Below are 19,011 nucleotides of genomic sequence, written 5' to 3'. Positions count from 1 at the left end.
TAATTGGTTGGATAAACATTCTCAGGGAGTGGTTATCAATGGTTCACAGTCAGGCTGGAAGGTTATAACAAGTGAGGTTCTACAGGGGTCTGTTTTGGGACCAGTTCTTTTCAATATCTTCATTGAAGATTTAGATAATCATAGAGAGAGTATATTTAGAAAGGTTGCAAATGCTATCAAGCTGGGAGGGGTTTCAAGTGCTTTGAAGGATACGGTCAGAATTCAAAATGATCTGGAAAAACTGAAGAAATGGTCTGAGTTAAATAGGAAGAAGTTTAATGAGGATAAATGCTAAGTACTCTATTTAGGAAGGAACACTCAGTTTCACATACACAAAATGAGAAGTGACTATCTAGGAAGGAAAACTGCAGAAAGGGAGCTAGGGGGTCATAGTGGACCATAAGCTAAATATAAGTCAACAGTATGACACTCTTGCAAAAAATAAAAATAAAAACAAACATGATTCTGGGATGCATTAACAGGATTGTTGTGAGCAAGATGCAAGAATGAATTCTTCTCTCCTTTCAGTGCTGATTAGGCCTCAGTTGGAGTACTGTGTCCGGTTCTCGGCACCACATTTCAGGAAAGATGTGGAGAAATTGGAGAGGGTCCAGATGAGACCAACAAAAATTATTAAAGATTTGGAAAACATCACCTGTGAGAGATGACTGAAGGAATTGGGTTCATTTAGTTTGGAAAGGAGAAGACTTAGAGGGAACTTGTACTGTACCTAAAAGGCTGTTACAGGGACAAGAGAGAAATTTTGTTCTCCCTGACCTCTGATGAGAAAGCAAGACAGAATGGGCCTAAATTACAGCCAAGGAGGTTTAGGTTGGACATAAGGAAAAACTTCCTAATTGTCAGGGTGGTTAAATACCAGAATGAATTGCCTAGGAACACTGGGGAATCTCCATCACTGGATGTATTTAAGAGCAGGTTAGATATACAGCTATCCGTGATAATCTAGACCAATGATGGGCAGCCACTAATAATAGGCATGTGCTGCCCTCTTTCATCACAGTGGGCTGCAGCAGTACACAGCTTATGGGGTTCCGCTTGTTCCCATGGCCCCTCACTCCCCAACGCATTTACTCGTGCACCGGGGAACCAGAGCCCCGCACTTCCTTGCTCCACCCAGCACCTTCAGTGTATGACACATGATTTGTGCTCTGTCCCCACTCCTCTCCCTGCCCCCCACAGCAGGACTGCTGTGAACAGCTGATTTGTGGCATTCCAGTTTGAAGTGGGGGACAGTGGGCAGACAGTGCACAAACCAGGCAATTTGCGTACTCTAAAGATGCTAGGAAGGAGTGAGAAGAGCAAGGAAGTGCATGGCTCTGGTTCCCCAGTGTGTGAGAAGTGAATGGGGGAGGGAGGTAGCTGGAGGTCTGTGGGCTGCAGCTGGAGGCCCAGTGGACCACAGGTTGCCTACTTCTGATTTAGATGGCTCCTGGGCCTGCCATGAGGACAGGGGACTGGACTCGATGACCTCTTGAAGTCCCTTCCAGTTTCCATACTCCATGAATCTATGAAAAGGTCTTGGTGTGAAGCTCTGCATAGCTTTTGAAGTAGTCTTGATATGGTCCTGCAGAGTAGAAGCTGCTGGAGGAGCGTCCTCTTGTTGCCCTGCACTAGGGGGAACATCACTACCATGCACCTCTGAAGACGTTTTGAAGAGGATCTGGGTACACATGGCAAGGGAAAATGCACTGAGGTGTTTCATGAGGCTGGTCGGGGGCAGTGTTCCCTGTAAGATGAGCACGTGGGTGGCTGCCTAGGAGAGATTCAGGAGCCGTCCAGCTGGTTAGTGGAGCACCTGCAACATCCACAGCCAGCAGTACATGTTTCTACTGGTGGGTGCACATCTGCATCTGCGTTGGTGCACTGACAAAATTTTCTGCCCATGGTTGAAAAAATTTAGAGGGGCCCTTGACAGGAACAGCTTCTCATAGGCCTCATAATTGTGCCCCCCACAGGATATTGGGCATCAGCAGGAAAAACAGCTCTCCTGGGTATTGGTTGCTGTAGCCAAGTGCCTGAAGAGAGCTGGCAGCATGGGTGAGTTGGGAGAGCTGATGGGAAGCTCACTATTGCTGGGAAGTCACATGGGGGAAGTTCTAGCTCTTCTCTAACAGACCAGGGTCTGAAACTGTGGGATTCCCCTCTGTTAATCTGCAGGAGGTGCAATAGGAAGAGATGGCAGACAGAGGACCTCAGCCTTTGCAATGGCCATGCACTTCAGCTCAGCTGAATGACGTGCTTTGGTAGCTAATTGGAAAATGTACAACCTATTGCAGTGGCTCTGTTATAGTGTAGTTTGACTAGGTTGTAAGCTTATTTGGGACAGAGAGCATCTTTTTGTGCAGCTGTGCATCACCCAGCACAATAAGCCTGATCCTGAGTGCAGTCTGGGACAGGGCTTGTTCGTTTGAACCAATTTTAAAAGAATTTACTGCAGGGAGGAGTGGTTTAGAATAAATTTCCAATTAAATTCTGACCCAGCTTTCTATCAGAAGCTCATCAGCCAAAGCCGTTAATGTTCTTTTTATGCAAGACAGAAGGGTCAAATTATTCATCCAAACACATAAATAAATAAAATCCAGGGGACACTGGTTAAAGTGACAACAAAAAAAACCCAAAACAGTCCAGTAGCACTTTAACAAAATAATTTGTTAGGTGATGAGCTTTTGTGGGACAGACCCACTTCTTCATGACAGTGAGCTCGCCATAGAGGAGTTTTTCTACATTTCAAAGTCTCATTCCTCAGGTAAAACACTAGATGGAGTATGTAACACTTTTTTTAAGTTAAAAACACTTCCATTAATTCAGGCAAGGAGAAAACAAGCGCTAGGAGATATATATATATATATATATATATATATATATATATATATATATATCTCAAAGTTAGGTATGATCTCATAGGCCTAATTTTCACCAGGCTTCATTTTGAGGGGCAAATCCTGAAGCTAGCTCTCAGGGGTGCATGAAGGGATTGACATTCCCATTACCGAACGAGAGCAAAGCTACTCTGCTTCAGATTCTAGTTACAGAGCCAAGATTATATTAGGACATAGTAGGGAGTATGTGCAGTGTGACTGAAGCTGTTAAAAATGGAAACACCTTGCATGCCATGCATCTCATGAGAACTTAATCTACTGGGGCGCTTCCTCTTTATTCGTAAAAGTTTGGCACATAAGGGGCTCCTCAGAACAGAGGGCCAATTCCCAGGCTACCCATAGTGACTCCGCCTAGCTCACAATAGGAGTGCTGTTAGTGTGCCTTTCACCCAAGATCCCATTCTTTGCCACATCTGATTGTGTCTCCCAAAAACGATGAACCTGCCCCAATGTTGAAAAAAAATGGCTCAAACCCATCCCACTATCCAAAGTTAAAAGTGGAGCATAGAAAAGGGCCATCAGCCAGGGATGGCCTGGAACTTACCAACGAGGTTTTTTTTTTTAAACTGGCCTAGTATAAGGCATTTTCCATTTTAAAAACTTTTGTGTTAATGGACACCACATTACACTTAGTTTTATTTCGGTATTCCAACTGTGGTTACATAAAGCCATAGCTTTATTTAGGGTTGTAAAAATAAAGTGAAACTGTAGCAGGCATAATATGAATCTGTGTAACTATAATACTGAGGAACAGAATGTGTGTATACATTTTCATGCAGTATTTGCTCAAGGAAGTTATATATGTCATGACTCATGTCAGTATTCAATATTATATAAACAGGGAGCTTGAGGCGCCTCACACTCTAAAAACCACCGGGCATTAGTGTTTAGTTTCTGAAAGTATCTAATGGAACAACAGAGGGCATGTGATAAAGCAACCGGGTATAGTATACTCTTACCAGTAATGTTTACCAGCATTTTATAGACATTAGTGCAGTGCTCATAGGCACAAATTACAGCCACTGTGTTACAAAGGAAGGCCTGAATGTTCATATCTCAGCATTTCACCTTCCATCTGGCATGGTGGTGGTGCTGATTCCTGGGACAGAACCAGTGCATGACAGCACATTAACACCACTGGAAAATTCTCCAGTGCCAGGTTGCAGGGCTCATCAGTGTGGGTTAGTCATGCACTGAAGGGACACGAATCAAGGTTTCTAATCATAATTAGCTAAGATATATAAAGATCATTTCACAAACCACCACCACCCTGAATATATTGTCCCTCGTTCTAGTTCACCCTTCAAGGGCAGCATCCCCTCACAGTCCCCCAGTGCCTTCTGTCTTGCAGGGAGGATGAAAATGATGACACATACAGAGCTTTTTGAAAAGTTTTCAGTCTCCTGCTGCAATGTGACCTCCTGTCCTGCCTCGACAGCTGAACCCAGATCTCAATCAGGTGACTTCACTGCCAGGTGACCTCTCCCCAGGTAAAGCAGATTGTCTGAGTAAGTATCCACTTTCTGGCTTGGGTGTTTGTGTTTAAAGAGTGGCCTGCTGATATATAACACCACTTGCTAGCCCTGTAGAGATACAGCACTAGTCATTGTTGTAGTTCTCTTGGAATGTCAGGCTATGGAGGCAAACATATAAGGGTGAAGTCCACCTACAAGTCCACATACACAATGGACGTTCTTGGCCAATAAAGCTACAGGCAAAGAGTTTACTGGATAAAATAGAATTCTTAAGCTACATGCAGAGGCTCCACAAAGTCATGCTGTGCAGTCACATCTGCATGAACTGGAAAATCCTGGTACAGCATGGGTGTCCCTAACCATGGTAGGCAGCAACGGGTCAGGGCAGTCAGACTTGTAGGCCAAGCTTTTAAAAAATGAGAGACTAACTCTAGGCTCCAGGTGGAAGTATTTTGACCTCCTTTGCTAAGTGCTGAGTGCCCAAAACGACCACTAATGCCGTACAAGCAGCATATTGGAAAAGCAAGTCAATGTACTGCAGAGTCTAACGCCACCTTCAGGAGCCTGACTTTGGGCGCACACTTTTGAAAAGCTAAAGTAACATTTTCAAACATCCCCCCCGCTCCCCCGCCAAGTAATTTAGGTTCTACATCTTTGAGGCTGTGGGCCTAAGGCACATGGGACTTAAGAGGTTATGGCCAACTGAGTTCAATGTGAAAAAAATCCCTTAGGTACTTAGGGACAGGTTTTTAAATGCATTTAGGTGCCTAGATGCAGATAGACACCTATGGGGATTTTTCAAAAGCAGTTAGGTGTCTGATGCCCGTTGAATTAAGCACCAGTGGCCCAGAGCCTCAAAGGCACATTGAGAGTTAAGAGCTCCAGTATGTTTAAGGAGCTGGGCCCAATGCCTAAATGAGCTTTGAAAATGGGCCTTATGCACCTAATTCATGTGAAAGGTATTCTATGACCATGTGTCCCCAGGGAAAGGGGCGTGTGGGGGACCATCCTGTGTGGCTAACACTGGGAAGCTAACACTGAACAACCAGCCTGAATAAAGGTCAGACACCGTGGTGTGCATTGCAGTTGGAAACCGCTTTCAAAACGTTTTTTGCGCTGACTAACCAGCCTAACGGTAGTGCCCTCTGTCTGCTACTGACAGAGGCCCCTTCACAGCCAGATCAGGGAAGTATAACAGGTCAGTGTTTGCTTTTAATACCAGAAGAGTTGAGTTATTAGTTGGGTGACCAGATGTCCCATTTTTAAAGGTGCAGGACCATATTTAAGCCCTTCAGGTATTCCAGCTTTTCCTTAAATAGGCAAATTAGCCTGTATTTTCTGTCTCCTCCCATCAGTATGGGCGGGCCCTGCTGATGGCTAGAGCCCTGCTCGCCTGCTGTCCATCCATCAGCAGCATGGGGGTGGGGCAGTGCCTGACAATGGGTGTAAATGTATAAGGTTAGTGGTGGGAGTGAAGCTGCATCCTGCATGGGTGGCCATATCCCTCCTATTGGAGGACAGGCAGCAGTTGGATTATGTGGCCCACAGCCTGGTGGTGGTAGCTGCCTTTCAGCACTGAGTGAGCAGGAAAGCCCAAGCTGCTGCCCTCCAGGGGATGAGGAGTGAAGTGGTGATGAGCTCTGGAAGTATGCAAGCCAGGTCACCCCTTCTCCTCTCCTCCTCCCCTGGGCCTGGAAGTAGCTCCCAGTCTCTCTCCTCTGCAGGGTGCCAAAAGGCTGCTGCTGGCCACCTTCTGGTGCTAACTGCTGACAGAAGTCTGGGAGGCATGTGACTGCACATGCTTTCCTCCTCTCCCCTGTCCCTCCTCCCCCATTGCTGAAAGGTACTAGGAGAGACAGGTCCCTCCCTGGGGCCCAGGAGGGCATGCAAAGTGAGTGTGCCAAGCAGGCATCCCTCGTGTGCAAGGGAGTGGTGTAGGAGCGTGTGTCTCACAGCTCACCATGGTGGGAGGCAGTTGTGTGTGTGTGTGTGTGTGAGAGAGAGAGAGAGAGAGAGAAAGAGAGAGAGAGAAACCCTCAGTATGCAGATCCTAAAGCCTTAAAGATGAGCCAGTAAACAAAAAGAGTCCAGCTATGCACCGTTTCTTTTAATGGTGGGGCTCAGTCAACGTGATCTTAATTTGAATGTTTGTATTGCATTGATCTGGTTGTTGATGAATTTGCTTGAATATGAGTAATTATACCAGGTGTCCCATATGCCACACAGAGAAATATGGTCACGCCAGTTATTGGTGTCAGCAGAATGAGGGGAAAAGTTGGAACCGAGAAGGGGAAAAACCAAAAAGACAAAACCCAGAACCTGCACCTGCTTTTTGTAATGGTCCCTGTTAGGGAATAGTGAGCAGGAATCGTGACTAGGTTCTCTGGCTCCTTGTTCCCCCAGTCACCTCCTAACCCTGGCATTACAGAAATCCAGGCCACCATTAAGCTCATTCTACAAAAAGTGCTGACCCTGACAGGAAGCATTAAAGCACATTAATAATAAGCCTTTGACTTTCTATAGCACCTTCCGCTTTTCACTTCAGAAAGTTACTACCTATTAGTTACTGCTGGGAAAATGAAAGCTGAGTGGTGAAGAGACTGGCATATGCTAAAGCTACAAGTCCTGCTGCACTTGCTAGCTGGCGAGGCTGATTGGCTAATGGGACACGCCGCCATCAGTAGGTACTGGAACATGAAAGGGGCCGATTTACAAAGAAAAGATTTTTTTTGTTTTTCAAACTAAATGGCATCATTTACCTTGTAAGCCATGGGTAAGCACAGGTCTGGACTGCACACCAGCTTGTGCTGGTTTTCTTGCCATTGTGCAAGCCGCTGCATGGATGCCCTGACAGGGTGGTCGCTTAACCTTCAGCAAACGCCTGTTCCTGATGTTTGTTAACCACGTAACGTGGTCATACACTCTTTTGCACTGAATGCAATGCTAGCTGCAGCCACACCGCTAGCAATGCACAGCTACAAGCCTCTCCTTTCTGGATGAAGTGGTGCCATTTGCTGGCTGAATCAAGCCTGCAGAGGGTCCTGACTCAAACCCAAGAGGTCGTATAGCACCTGAAAGACTAGCAATTTTCTTTATTGGGCAATTTGCTTTTGTGGGTAAGACCCACTTCAGCAGATTCATGATGAACTGGGTCTTAGCCACAAAAGTGCATTACCTAATAAATAAAAATTGTTAGTTTTCGAGGTGCCACAGGACTGCTTGTTTCTCTCTTTTTGTGAAGCTACAGACTAACACAGCTAACCCTGTGAGACAGCTGTAGAGCCAGTGAGAGTCTTGCCAGCACTGCAGCAGCAATAGCATGGTAGCCATTCACACTGCAGTCTACTATGCCTTCTGCACTACCACCACCACCACCTGCAGTGCCATACGCCCCTTGCACAGGTGCCTGGATGGTGGCACCAATGGCCTTGCATATACTGGCCCAGCAAGTGTTCCTAGCCCAGCCACAAACTGTGTGCGCCAAGGATTAACACTGACCCAGAGGGGCTGCCTCAGCAAGCGAGGCAGAGAGAGCGAGAGCAGTAGTACATTTGGAACCTGTGTGAGCTGTCCCAGCATTGTGTGCGGAGGAAGGGCTGAACTGAGATGGGGGAGGGGCATGCATATGGCAGTGACATGAAGGTTCCCCCCCCCCACAAAAACCAGGCTGGTATTACTACAGTCATGAGGCCCAGAGTAGGGGAATGGGCCGGGGGGGGGGGGTGCAGCTTTTCCAGCCTTACCCACCGACAGCCTCTATGCCCCACCCCAATTACGCCAAGCTTGGCCTGCTGGTGACATTGGGGCACAACATGGAGTGAGGTGGAGGGCGCAGGGCTAGAGGCTGAATTGGGCTTTATGGGGTGGGGGATGCTGAAGGTGGTTGGGCTGAGCCGGTTGGGGTGGACGCAAGGGACTGAGTGGGCTTGGGCAGGCTGCTGCCTATGCCCCAGTACCATGCGGGATGTCCCAGGTTCGCCTGCATCCATTTAGCCCCTCCCACGACTGTGCCTCCATGCCCTGCTGCACATACCATTTTAACATTTGCTGTGTAGCTGGTCCCTCTCCCTCTCCCTCTCCCTCACGCGCGCGCGCACACACACACACACACACACACACACACACACACACACACACACACACACACACACACACACACACACACACACACACACACAGATTTCAGGTGTTAGGCAGGTGGCCTGATTTATTTTTCCAAGTGGCTAATTGCCCTATACCTGGCGAATCCAGGAGCACACAGACGTGGCTGCTCTGTTCCTGGAAGGCATGGAGGAGCACGGGAGGCCCAGGGGATGCCCCGCTGCCCCTGGGGTGGCAGCCCTTGTCAGCCACAGCTGAGCTGCCCCCTCCCCGCCCAGTCCATATTCAGGATGGGGACTATGGTCACCCTAAAAGCCATGCTCAGCTTTTTCTCTGTTGCCCTCAGCAGGGGTGGCTGGCTGTCCAGCTAAACCAGGCCTGGAACACCTGCATTTAGGTCCCAGGGCTACAGGAGATTTGATATATGCTTTGGAGGGCCAATTGTCATTTAGTGGGGGAGGGACGTTAAGGACGTTACTGCACTTTGGCTGCCTAACTCGTATAACACCACCAGTCAGGCACCACTCATATAACACCACCACCATTGTAACCGTTGTGCCTCAGTTTCCTCTAGCTGCATGGCAATCCTGCCTTTCTGTAGGGGTAGTCAGTCCTGTATATTTAAGCACTTTGGCAGGGCCTACAAATGACCCAAGGCCCCTTCACAAGTGGGGAAGTTGTCGGGGGGGGGGCGGGGGGTGTGGTATGCAAAGCAGTTGGGAATGGGCTGCCGTACAGCTGCAGGCCAGCCATGAGGCTGAACAGCAGCAATTATATGATCCTGGTACCAGCTTATGTGGCTAGACTCTGTGCTGCCAGCCTGCCTTTGATGCTGCCTGAAACTGGCACCTGCTGCCCTGGCCTCAACTGGCTGCCTCTAGCCTAGTCTAGTCATAATGGCCATGGGAGGCGGGGGCGAAGGGGGGGCGGGGGGCTCTGGTACATGTGGGAAGTGCAGGTGCTTTTGAAGTACAGCTTCATGCACAGCTCCTGAGAGGCTTATGGTGTGTGGAGCACTTTGCCTGTCAGCCCAGCTCACCCAGTAGGTACAATGCTAAAGCTGCCTGTATAAACATGGCTCTGCATTGCTCTCAGCTGTTACCAGGCCCCGAGAACCAATCCCACCAGCCAAACCCTCACTTAGCAGCTACCAGCACAGCACTGGTGAATTCAGTGCACTTCTGTTGATTTACTCACTGCCCAGCTGGCCCCTGCTCTTCTAGTATTTTCTCTCATGTCCCTAATGTTTTTGGTTATTTTTTCCCTTAACCGCAAGGTATGTCTGGCTGCCTCATCTGGTGCTGATCTCATTCTGTATTTATTCTGTTGTACCGATGATTGATGAAATACCATTCTCACACTTGCTGTCCTGTACACCGTACTCTTTCCTTTGGATGGGAGTGTGTTTTGTTCAGACTGTCAAAACAGTTGGAGTGTTTGCAGCATGCATTAGGATTCTCTACTGGATGGTGTCCAGTGAGCGCAAAGCAGCCTTATAATTGCCAATGGCTTCACCTAATCAACCTGTGGGATAGACCAGATGAGAGGGATGCCTCAAGCATCCCGTGGCATCAGCTCTTGGGAATTCTGCTGAGAGGCTGGGAACTGATGGTCGTGGCATAGGTTTTAGTATATTCTGTGCATAGGATTAAATGCTTCCTAGTTTTGAGGGCCCATGGACCATCTTTAGCTATTAATTGGGACTATGCACTAGCCCTAAGCACTGTGGTGAATGTGCCTTTAATGCTGAGAAGGTCTGGCAAATGGCTGAAATGTAAAAACATGCTGAAAGTATACTGAAGTAAACGACATTTTCTAGCTCCAGCTAAAAAGGCTGCGAATGTAACAGTTGCACTGGCATATTTTATTGAAAGGGTGTTTTCTTAAAGGGCTACCCTGATTTCTGGAGCCAGCTTGGAATATAGCTAATGCGAGTTTTAGTTAGATGCTGTTTACTGTCATCAGCTAAATTGTCAGCTAACAGCTGACTCCAGAATCTTTATTGTCGGTTGAGCCAGAAAGAAGAGAAATTGATTTTCAGATCCCACCCTGAATCTTCAGTGCTAGTGGTTAGAAAAATCTCACTCTGAAATGCAAATAGGATAAATGTATTCTAGAAGTCACTGACTGAGCCTGAATGTTGTCCAATCTAGAGCTATTTTTGCTGTTAGGCTTCTGATCATAGCCACACTTTAATGAGACAATTGCAGAAATGGAGGATCACTGAAGAGGCCTGCCTTGTCCTCATTTAGTAAACTATACACTTCCATTTCTTTAATAATTTATGGCAGGAGATCTTTTCTCTAGGGAAGCCAATATAAAAAGGTTGAAAGGATGCCTGGGACAATATGTAATCCCTTGTGATAAAAGTTGTTTATAAAATTATTAATCAAACACGCAAGGGAACAGATAGTAGAATTTTTTATTAAATATTACAGTGGATCAAAAAGTACAAAATATCTTTTGCCTGCTATGTGATTGGGAAACTATTGGCACATAATACAGTATCAAAAGCATTAATAAGTACAATTTGGAAAACATACAAAAATTGAGTGTTTATAGTTGGCTCAGCTTTATTTCTGGTAGTGTTTAAACTAATGCAAAGGTTACTCAGTAACCTTTTAAATGGGATACTATATAATATTACTGGGCCATTTTGCTATATACAGATAATCACCTTACAGAGCATATAGGCTACATAACTTGAATCACAAAAAGTATACAATATATACAACAAATGAAAGTTAAAAAAGTATAAACAGCGCATAGATTATGCTGCCATTATTAGAATGTATTTAAAACTCGGGGCAACGGGAACAAGTGAAATATCAACCACATTTACAGCACACATCTAGTAAGTGCTCCATAATAGTTTCAATGTTGTTGGCCTCACATCAGTGACGTAAATTCCCATTTCTTATTAAAATCATGACAATTGCAAAAGTAGACCAGCTGTGACCTGATTGACCATATTAAAAAAAGTGATTATGTGGAACAAAGAATTAAAAGAAATTAATCCTTCTCTTTGAAGGCAAACTACACAAAAGGTTTGTGATCTTAAAGAAAGTTCCATTACATACATCAACATACAGAAAATTCTTTTTTTAATCCATTATTTGAGTAACCAGAACACTCACATAACTGGCCTATCTCCTATAACTGAAGCAGCAGACACCATGTGAGAGCGTGGAGAAGCGGCGTCATGGCTGGGGTTTGTGAATTATGGAGGATGTGAGCTCCCACTCTGCATCCCACTGTGCTGCCTGTGTGTGCAACCGGTAGGCTCCTCTGCTCTCCTGCCCTGTGTCCACCACCCAGAGCAGCTTCCTGCGTGGTGCGGCAAGCCCCCTGTCACCATCTTCAAGTGGCTCCAAGCTGTCCCCACCAACAAGGTAGGGGGCAGCAGTTGAGCAGGAGCCTGTGCTAGAGTGCAGGGGCTGAAATTTGCTATGGGGAGAGGGGGGCTGCTAATGCCCACCTGTGCCCCACTCCCCAGCTGCTCGCTATTAACCAGAATATGTACATATCCAGTAACCTCCTGGTCCCAGGGCTGCCAGATATGAAAGACTTTACTGCAGTAAGATACAGTACTTAAGGACTCATCAAGTAAGTTGTAAATACTTAATGTGAACAAACTACTTTATATGCCCTGGTGAAAATGTCCCGTGACTAGATAAAGAAGACAGCTCTATTGCCACATGCAATCATTACAAACTTTGATCCTTATTAGAAATACCTTTTGTTGCGAAAGTCAGTTAGGTTCTGTTTTCAATTTCTGTTGTCTGAAATCAAACTGAGCCTGTAATCAGAAGTTACGCAAATAATGTTTTTGTTGGGCTTGTATATTTAATTGAATCTCACAACCTTCAGAATCTCTAATGAATCTTGAACACAGTGCAGTTGCATTGCAACATTTCTTGGAACTGGTTCTTGGTAAATATATTTATGACTCTATTGCCAATTAGATTCCACAGTTTCCTTTACAACCCTACCAACAACAATGGTTTGATTGCACAATGAAAGGCTTGTGCAATTTCATTCAATAATAAGGCCCCTTGAACTCAAACAATGCAAACAAAGCCCCATTTAAAACATTAAAAAAAGAAGTTCTCAGCCAATGGAGAAATGAATGGTCTTTCTGAAAGATTTCCCAGATTTCTGGTAAGAGTTTTTAAACAACTAACCTTCTTCTTCTGTTGGGGAGTTATGCCACCATTTTTTTTTATTTGTCCTGATGTTTTGCCCAGTATATTATGAGCTTCCTCAGACAGAAACAGTGAGTCTCCTCATGGAATAAATGAAGGAATATCCCCCCCACCCCCACCCTGCACTGTGTTAACATTGTTTTAAAATGCTGTGATCAAATTCCAACATGATGTCATCAAATGTTAAATAAGAGACTCATTGTAAACAATTCATGAATTCAGGATATACAGAATATCATCAACAAGAAAAATGTTCGTTTTCATTAAATAGCAGGCACATACATATTTGTGTTTGCTGTATGTTCACGCATTTTCCCCCAACCCCCTGATTTTTACAGGATTTAGATCTCATGCAACTTAAGATGCCTTCTATGCTATGGCCTGTGCCCAAATGAGCATGTGATTTTGTTTTCTATACAGTATGTGGAAGAGCAGACTAATCTGCATTGGAACAGTTATGGTCTAGAGTCTACTAGTCTCCATACTGATCAATTAAATCTTTTATTACGATAGAAATATAAAGTATTAAATTGAAGAAAGTGGATCTTTAGCAATAGATAACTACATAATTCTAGTTTCCATCTTTGGATATTTAATATTTTTCATTGTACAGTATATTTGGCATCATATCCTGGGAAGTTCTAATAAGATGCATGGCATGCAAGGTGTTTCCATTTTTAACAGCTTCAGTCACTCAGCAGATGAGTAAAACTGACATAGTTTAAATCAGAACCAATTTTCACATTATAAAATACTTCCAAGTTCAACTTCTCTTGTCCTGTTTCTATATTTAGCTGCAGGGTGATGGTTCTCAAGTGACCATAAACTTAGGAAGGTTCTTTCAGCATGGAAATGCCAAACCTTCACTGATGGGCTTTTTTACACTAATTATTCCCAATGACTGGGGTTAGTTATTCAGCATGGGTGCAGAGGGCTACCAGAAAAGGTGCTCAGGCCTTAAATCCCCTTAAAGCCCAGTAGGCCGGATTCCAAGCTATGCTAGTCAACACAGATTCCTTGACTTCAGCGGAGCTGTGTGGATTTATGCCAGTTGAGAATGGGGTTCACCTGAGGTACAGACTGTGTGCTGGCTCTCAGCACTGGGGTGAGTTTCACGTGATGTGAATTAGGAAGAAGGTGCTGGGTGGCTGAACATCACGGCTGAGCCACTGTTTGGACTACTAATTAATCCTTGGGCTACAATTTAGTGCTATTCTTCCTTATGGGGGAGGTGCCTCCCTTCCCCTGCTTTCCCCACCAGCTCATCCCTGTTTTGAGGCACAGAACCCTTAAAACCCTTTGACTGAAAATAAAGGTTAGCTCCACAAATCTCTCCTCTGGGCTCCATTGTTATTCAGCAGCTTGTTGCCAGTGAGGTTTTGTTTTCTTATTTCTCTGGTATGCAGGAGGGTTTCACAGCCTCAGTAAGTTAAGTACAGTTAGATTCACAGATTAAAAGCTTTTGTGGCCAGAAAAGCAGCATATGAGCCATCACAACAATACCAATGGGAGCAGCACGTGCTCAGCCCCATCAGACCATAATAAAAAAGAATTTTGTATAGACCAATTGCACTGTTGTATAATGTACAGTATGTTTATAGTCTGAACCAGCTGCTTCAGTTTGTAAACAATAATGTTAACACCAAAAATGCTGCTCAAAAGTATAAGAACTGGAAAAATTGCAAACACGCAAAAAAAAATTAGGACAGCCACAGCATTTAAAATATGTTGCAGATAAAATGATATTGTTTAATTTAAAAAAAAAGAGCACAGAATATACTGAACAAATGAAACTATATAAATTATGTGACCAAATGTGACACAGATAGTTTTCAAAGCAGATATGTACAGTCAAATTAAACAGTGTTTACCTTTTTGTTCTAATAGTGTTAAATGAAAACTCTATTGCAGTTTTACTATACATTGCATTGATTGAACCTTTGAAAGTCAGGAAAAGTTATTTCCCTTCCCCAAAAACACATCTGTGGATTGTCTCCTTCTCTTTTTTAGATTCATCTTTAGTCCTTGACTCAGTTAAACAATCTAAGGGGCCCTGACCCTACATTCCTTGAAAACAAATGCAAATTTTGCCCCTGGCTTCAAAGATATCAGGAACTGTCCCTAAATGTTCATTGGCTTGTTCTGACCTTTGCTTTCAATATGTGTAAGAAATGATAAAATGTTCTGGAGAGTAGGTATGGGAGCTGGAATTACAAACTGAAAAGTAGACTTGTTTCAATCGGATTTGAAGCATTCAGCAACATGGGATGAGACCACTTACTGAGTTAACAAAATTATTGATTTCTAATTTTGCAAGACGTTATCACAGGGAAAGGAATGTAGCTAACAACATTTTTTCCTCAGATACTTTTTTTTTTTAAAAAGGGGATTTACAGTTTTGTGCTCGGATGTACAGAAGACAGCTGGGAAGGTGGAAAGGCAGCTTGAGGATTTATAGCAGCTAAAGGATAAATGCTGTTGTGCAAAAGGTCACCATACGAACTTCCTACAGGTGTTGCTGCAGCTAAGTGTCTATATAGCTGCTGAGAGTTTGCAGGGGATGTAAGAAATTGTCTTTGCACCATGAAGGAATGAAGAGCCAAAGGCTGCATTAGTGGAGAAAGCACAGTCTGATTTTTCAAGTACTGCAAAGGATGAGAATATCCAGCTGGGATGCGATTGTTCAGCCCTGAACACAGAGATCCTGGGTACAAGCCTGTGAAGATAGGAGTTGAGAGGGGAAATTTGTGGCTTTCCAACATGTTGCCAGAATGTAGACTGTGAACTGATTTGCTGCTTTCGCCCTCTCGATCAGGAACCTTTTCTTTTGCAGGTGTCTCCTTTGGTAAGTGCAAAGGAGAGACAGCTCGGATTTTTTTTTCAGAAATGACTTTGTCTAAATCCTCTAGGTTCCGTTTCAAAGGCCGAGCTGCCCCAATGTTCTGGGGGCTACTTTTGCGGCCGATAATTGGATGGACCATTCCTTCCATCTTTCTAAAATTCTCGAGTCTCTGATTCTGCTGTTTTCCAGACCTGTGAAGAGACTCGCCGTGTTTTTTAGGTGCTGACATGGTCATTGGAGAAACTCGGCAAGCTTTGGGGTTACAATCTTTGCTCACCAACTGGCTGCTTGATACTTGGAACTGGGGAATACTTTTACTTTCTTGCGGCACTGTTGATGAATGTGGGAGACTGGACCCTGGAGTCTTTGCAGTCTGTTTGTGTACACTCTTTGGAAGACTCAGATCCGTTGGCTGATCGTCTGAGGAGGCTTCCATGACAGCCTTTTTTTCATGTGGGTGCAAAGATGGGTGAAAATTTAAATTAAGTTTTTCTTGGTGTTTGTGTTGAGTAAAGGTAGAAATATTTTCTGTATCTCTGAACATGTCTCGAGGGAGGTACTTTGATGTCTGTTCATTATTAAGGTGATGTTCTGTGTGCCTATAAAGGCTGTGCAGATGAGGAGAGGAGTAAAAGTCTGCCAAGAAACTGGGCACTTGGGAATGCTGTGGTGCCCTTTTCTCATTCATTTTATCTTTGCAGTCCTGGATATCTGGCTTCAGTACATAAGATTCAGCAAGAGAGTTAAGGTGATGTTTTGAAAAATCACACCGCTGGGCATCTGGTTTACTTAATGTGTCAGGCTTAAAAGCTTCATTAATAGATTTCCTTTCCTCTGAATTCTTGGTTTTAAAACTCTGCACATGTTGTATTACGGAAGGTCTATTAACTGTCACAGAATCAGAACTGGGGGCATTGGGAGCCTGAGATGTGCTTGCAGACAGTTCATCTCTGCTGTTTAATTTCTTTTTGCTAATCAAAGGTGGAGGTGACCCATAAGGATAACTACATGACAGGGCTGCCCCACTGACCTGTGATAGAAGTTTTTTCTTTGCCAGTGGTGACATGATTCCTGGATTACCCTTTGAATAGATTAACGGTGTGTAACTAAAGCTTGCATCATCATTAATAGAACCTGGCAGTTCCTTCTCTTTGAACATGTCAAAATTCTGTACCACAAGAACTTTGGGTGTTTGCTTTAGTGCATTGTGTATGTCTTCGTTTCCTAGCTGATCCAATTTCACAGTGCAGTTTGCAATATAATCAGCCATCTCTGGCAATTTATCCTCTTCCATGTCCTTGTGACTTGGTAACTGTACTGGGAATGCAGGGAAATTATTAAAAGGCAGTTCTTGGGGTTTACTTTCCAAATTGCCTGTAAAACTGTGTCCTCCCTGTTCTTGCTTGGTGTCAGCCAGGGCATCTGTTGGCATGTGTAAGGGTTTGTGGACTGTTGGAGCCAATATGGGATCCTCTTCAGGAACCACTGGAGCATTTGAAAAAGAGACTGAGTGTTTAACTTCCTCCTGGAGCTTCTCACCATGTGAGCTGCTTTCCATCAAGTCTGTCTTTTTCATAGCTATTGGCTCTGTGGCCTCTGGCGGAAGAGGCTGTAGCCCTTCGGTAGGCTTTTTCGTCTCCTCTACTGCAGGATGCTCGGATAAACTTTTCTGGTCTGAAGAGTCTTGATCCTTCTCCTGTTCTGATGAAGCCTAATAAAAATGTTTCAATAGACAGTAATCAGAATGCAGTGTGTATTACCATATATTTTATAAAAGCAAATACAATGCACAGAAACTTCTGGAAACGTTATTGTCAATTATAATGTTGAAATCTGAAAGCTTTAATACCATATATCAGATCTTAAATAAACCAGTCTACTTCCCAGAAATACTGGGAAATATAGCCATACCAACATTAATGACACAATAGGACCTATTCAAACTGCAAAAGCTTGTAACTAGACTATAAATAATTGGATCATCTGATGACTTGACCAGATAGCTTACTGCAAAGGTTGGCCACTTTCTGAATCAGTCAATTTCTTAAATTGACAATTGTACTTTTCACAACACACTTGAGAAAGATATACAATACCCTCAGAATTCAGTCTCTCATATAACAAATATAGACCAGTCCAAGTTGGCTTTTCTTGTCATGTCTGCATTGTAATATGATCCCTTCAGTTTGTCTACCTTGATATTATATCACATTTTGTTCTACTTTATAATATCAAAATTCTATAAATGGAATACGAGAAATCAATGTTGTAGACTGAAAAATCACTGGCATAGCTTAACAGGGGATTGCTTTCTTACTAATGGATTAAAATGAAGTTGTCAACATGCAGTGAGTGTGTGCACGCTATTACAAATATAGCTTTTATAAGTTATAGTCAATGAGACTGCAGTTCTTTATGCTTCTCCATTAATAAAGCTTGTGTGCACAATTCACACTATTCATTCCATTATGTAGACGAATGAACTGTGACCCTGGAGGTCATTATAATGTTCCTTCTGTGATACAGCTGACTGACAACCCTTTTCAAAATTGCTGTCATTCTACCCTGACGTGCCTTGGTAGAAGATAGTCAGAAAACAGTAGCATTGTGTGAGCCTTTTATTATTATTTTTTCTTTCTTTCTTAGTTGTAAAGATAAGAAGCATCAAAAAAGTTATTATCCAAATGCTGCATTATGGTCTATCATGTCAGGATGGGAAATAAAAGTGAGTAATGAATCACAACCATTTTAAAGATTTATTTCTTCACAGCTGCTTTTAAAATATTCCTCTGTTGGGTTTTCCTATTAGTAACAGTGTCTGTTAGTCATCATAAGTACTATTTAAAAAAAAACACTAATAGCTGCCTTTTTCAGTTCAAATACCATCATTAGTCCTTCACAAAGTACTATCACTGGTCTCCTGAGATTATACAATTACAGGAAAATACCAGACAGATGAGCAAAGCAGGGGGGAAAGGCAAATCAGATTTAATAACTGTACATTCTGGTCTTTGTTTTTGTTAAGCAACAGTTTGAATGAAGTTTTAGCTATTTTAAAGACATGCACAATGTAAAGCTAATAACATTTTTTTTTATTTAGGTACATTGAGCAATGTCACTGTGAATCCAACAGAATAAAGAATTAGGCCAAAACTGAGTAATAAGCTAAAAACCTCTAGTATCTCCAGGGTATCTCAGAGAAATTCACATTTACACTCATCCCTCACTATACAAGCACAATTGGTTCCCAACTTTCTGCTTGTAGGCAAAAACTTGTAAGAGGCACACTAAATCCCCATTAGAATACACATAAAAGTCTCTGATTGGTTCCAAGTGCTCCTGATTCGGGGAAGGAGTGGCAGCATATGTTGCTGCTTTTGAAAGGTAAGCGAACCTTGGGTTTGTGGGGGCAGTTTGGGGCCATGAGCGGGAGGGAGGGTTAAAACCTGGTGGCGGGTTGTGTCCGTGGGGCCAACAGAGGGCATTAA

The 19,011-nt window shown here is 43.7% G+C and overlaps 1 protein-coding gene across 5 annotated transcripts in view; it reads right to left on the bottom strand.

The window, feature by feature from the left end:
- Positions 1 to 10,880: 10,880 nt before the first annotated feature.
- Positions 10,881 to 19,011, bottom strand: part of ARID5B (AT-rich interaction domain 5B) — a 170,311-nt gene continuing 162,180 nt past the window's right edge. For all 5 annotated transcript variants that reach the window (XM_075000174.1, XM_075000175.1, XM_075000176.1 and 2 more), the window contains one exon: positions 10,881 to 17,234. In XM_075000174.1, coding sequence (XP_074856275.1) covers positions 15,072 to 17,234 — 2,163 coding nt within the window. In that variant the 3' untranslated portion in view covers positions 10,881 to 15,071. The remainder of the gene's footprint in view (positions 17,235 to 19,011) is intronic.

Source organism: Carettochelys insculpta, chromosome 7, assembly GCF_033958435.1.
Source record: "Carettochelys insculpta isolate YL-2023 chromosome 7, ASM3395843v1, whole genome shotgun sequence".
NCBI classification, from domain to species: Eukaryota; Metazoa; Chordata; order Testudines; family Carettochelyidae; genus Carettochelys; species Carettochelys insculpta.
The sequence above is the reverse complement of the archived record's forward strand: the minus strand, read 5'-3'. Positions and strand labels throughout refer to the sequence as shown.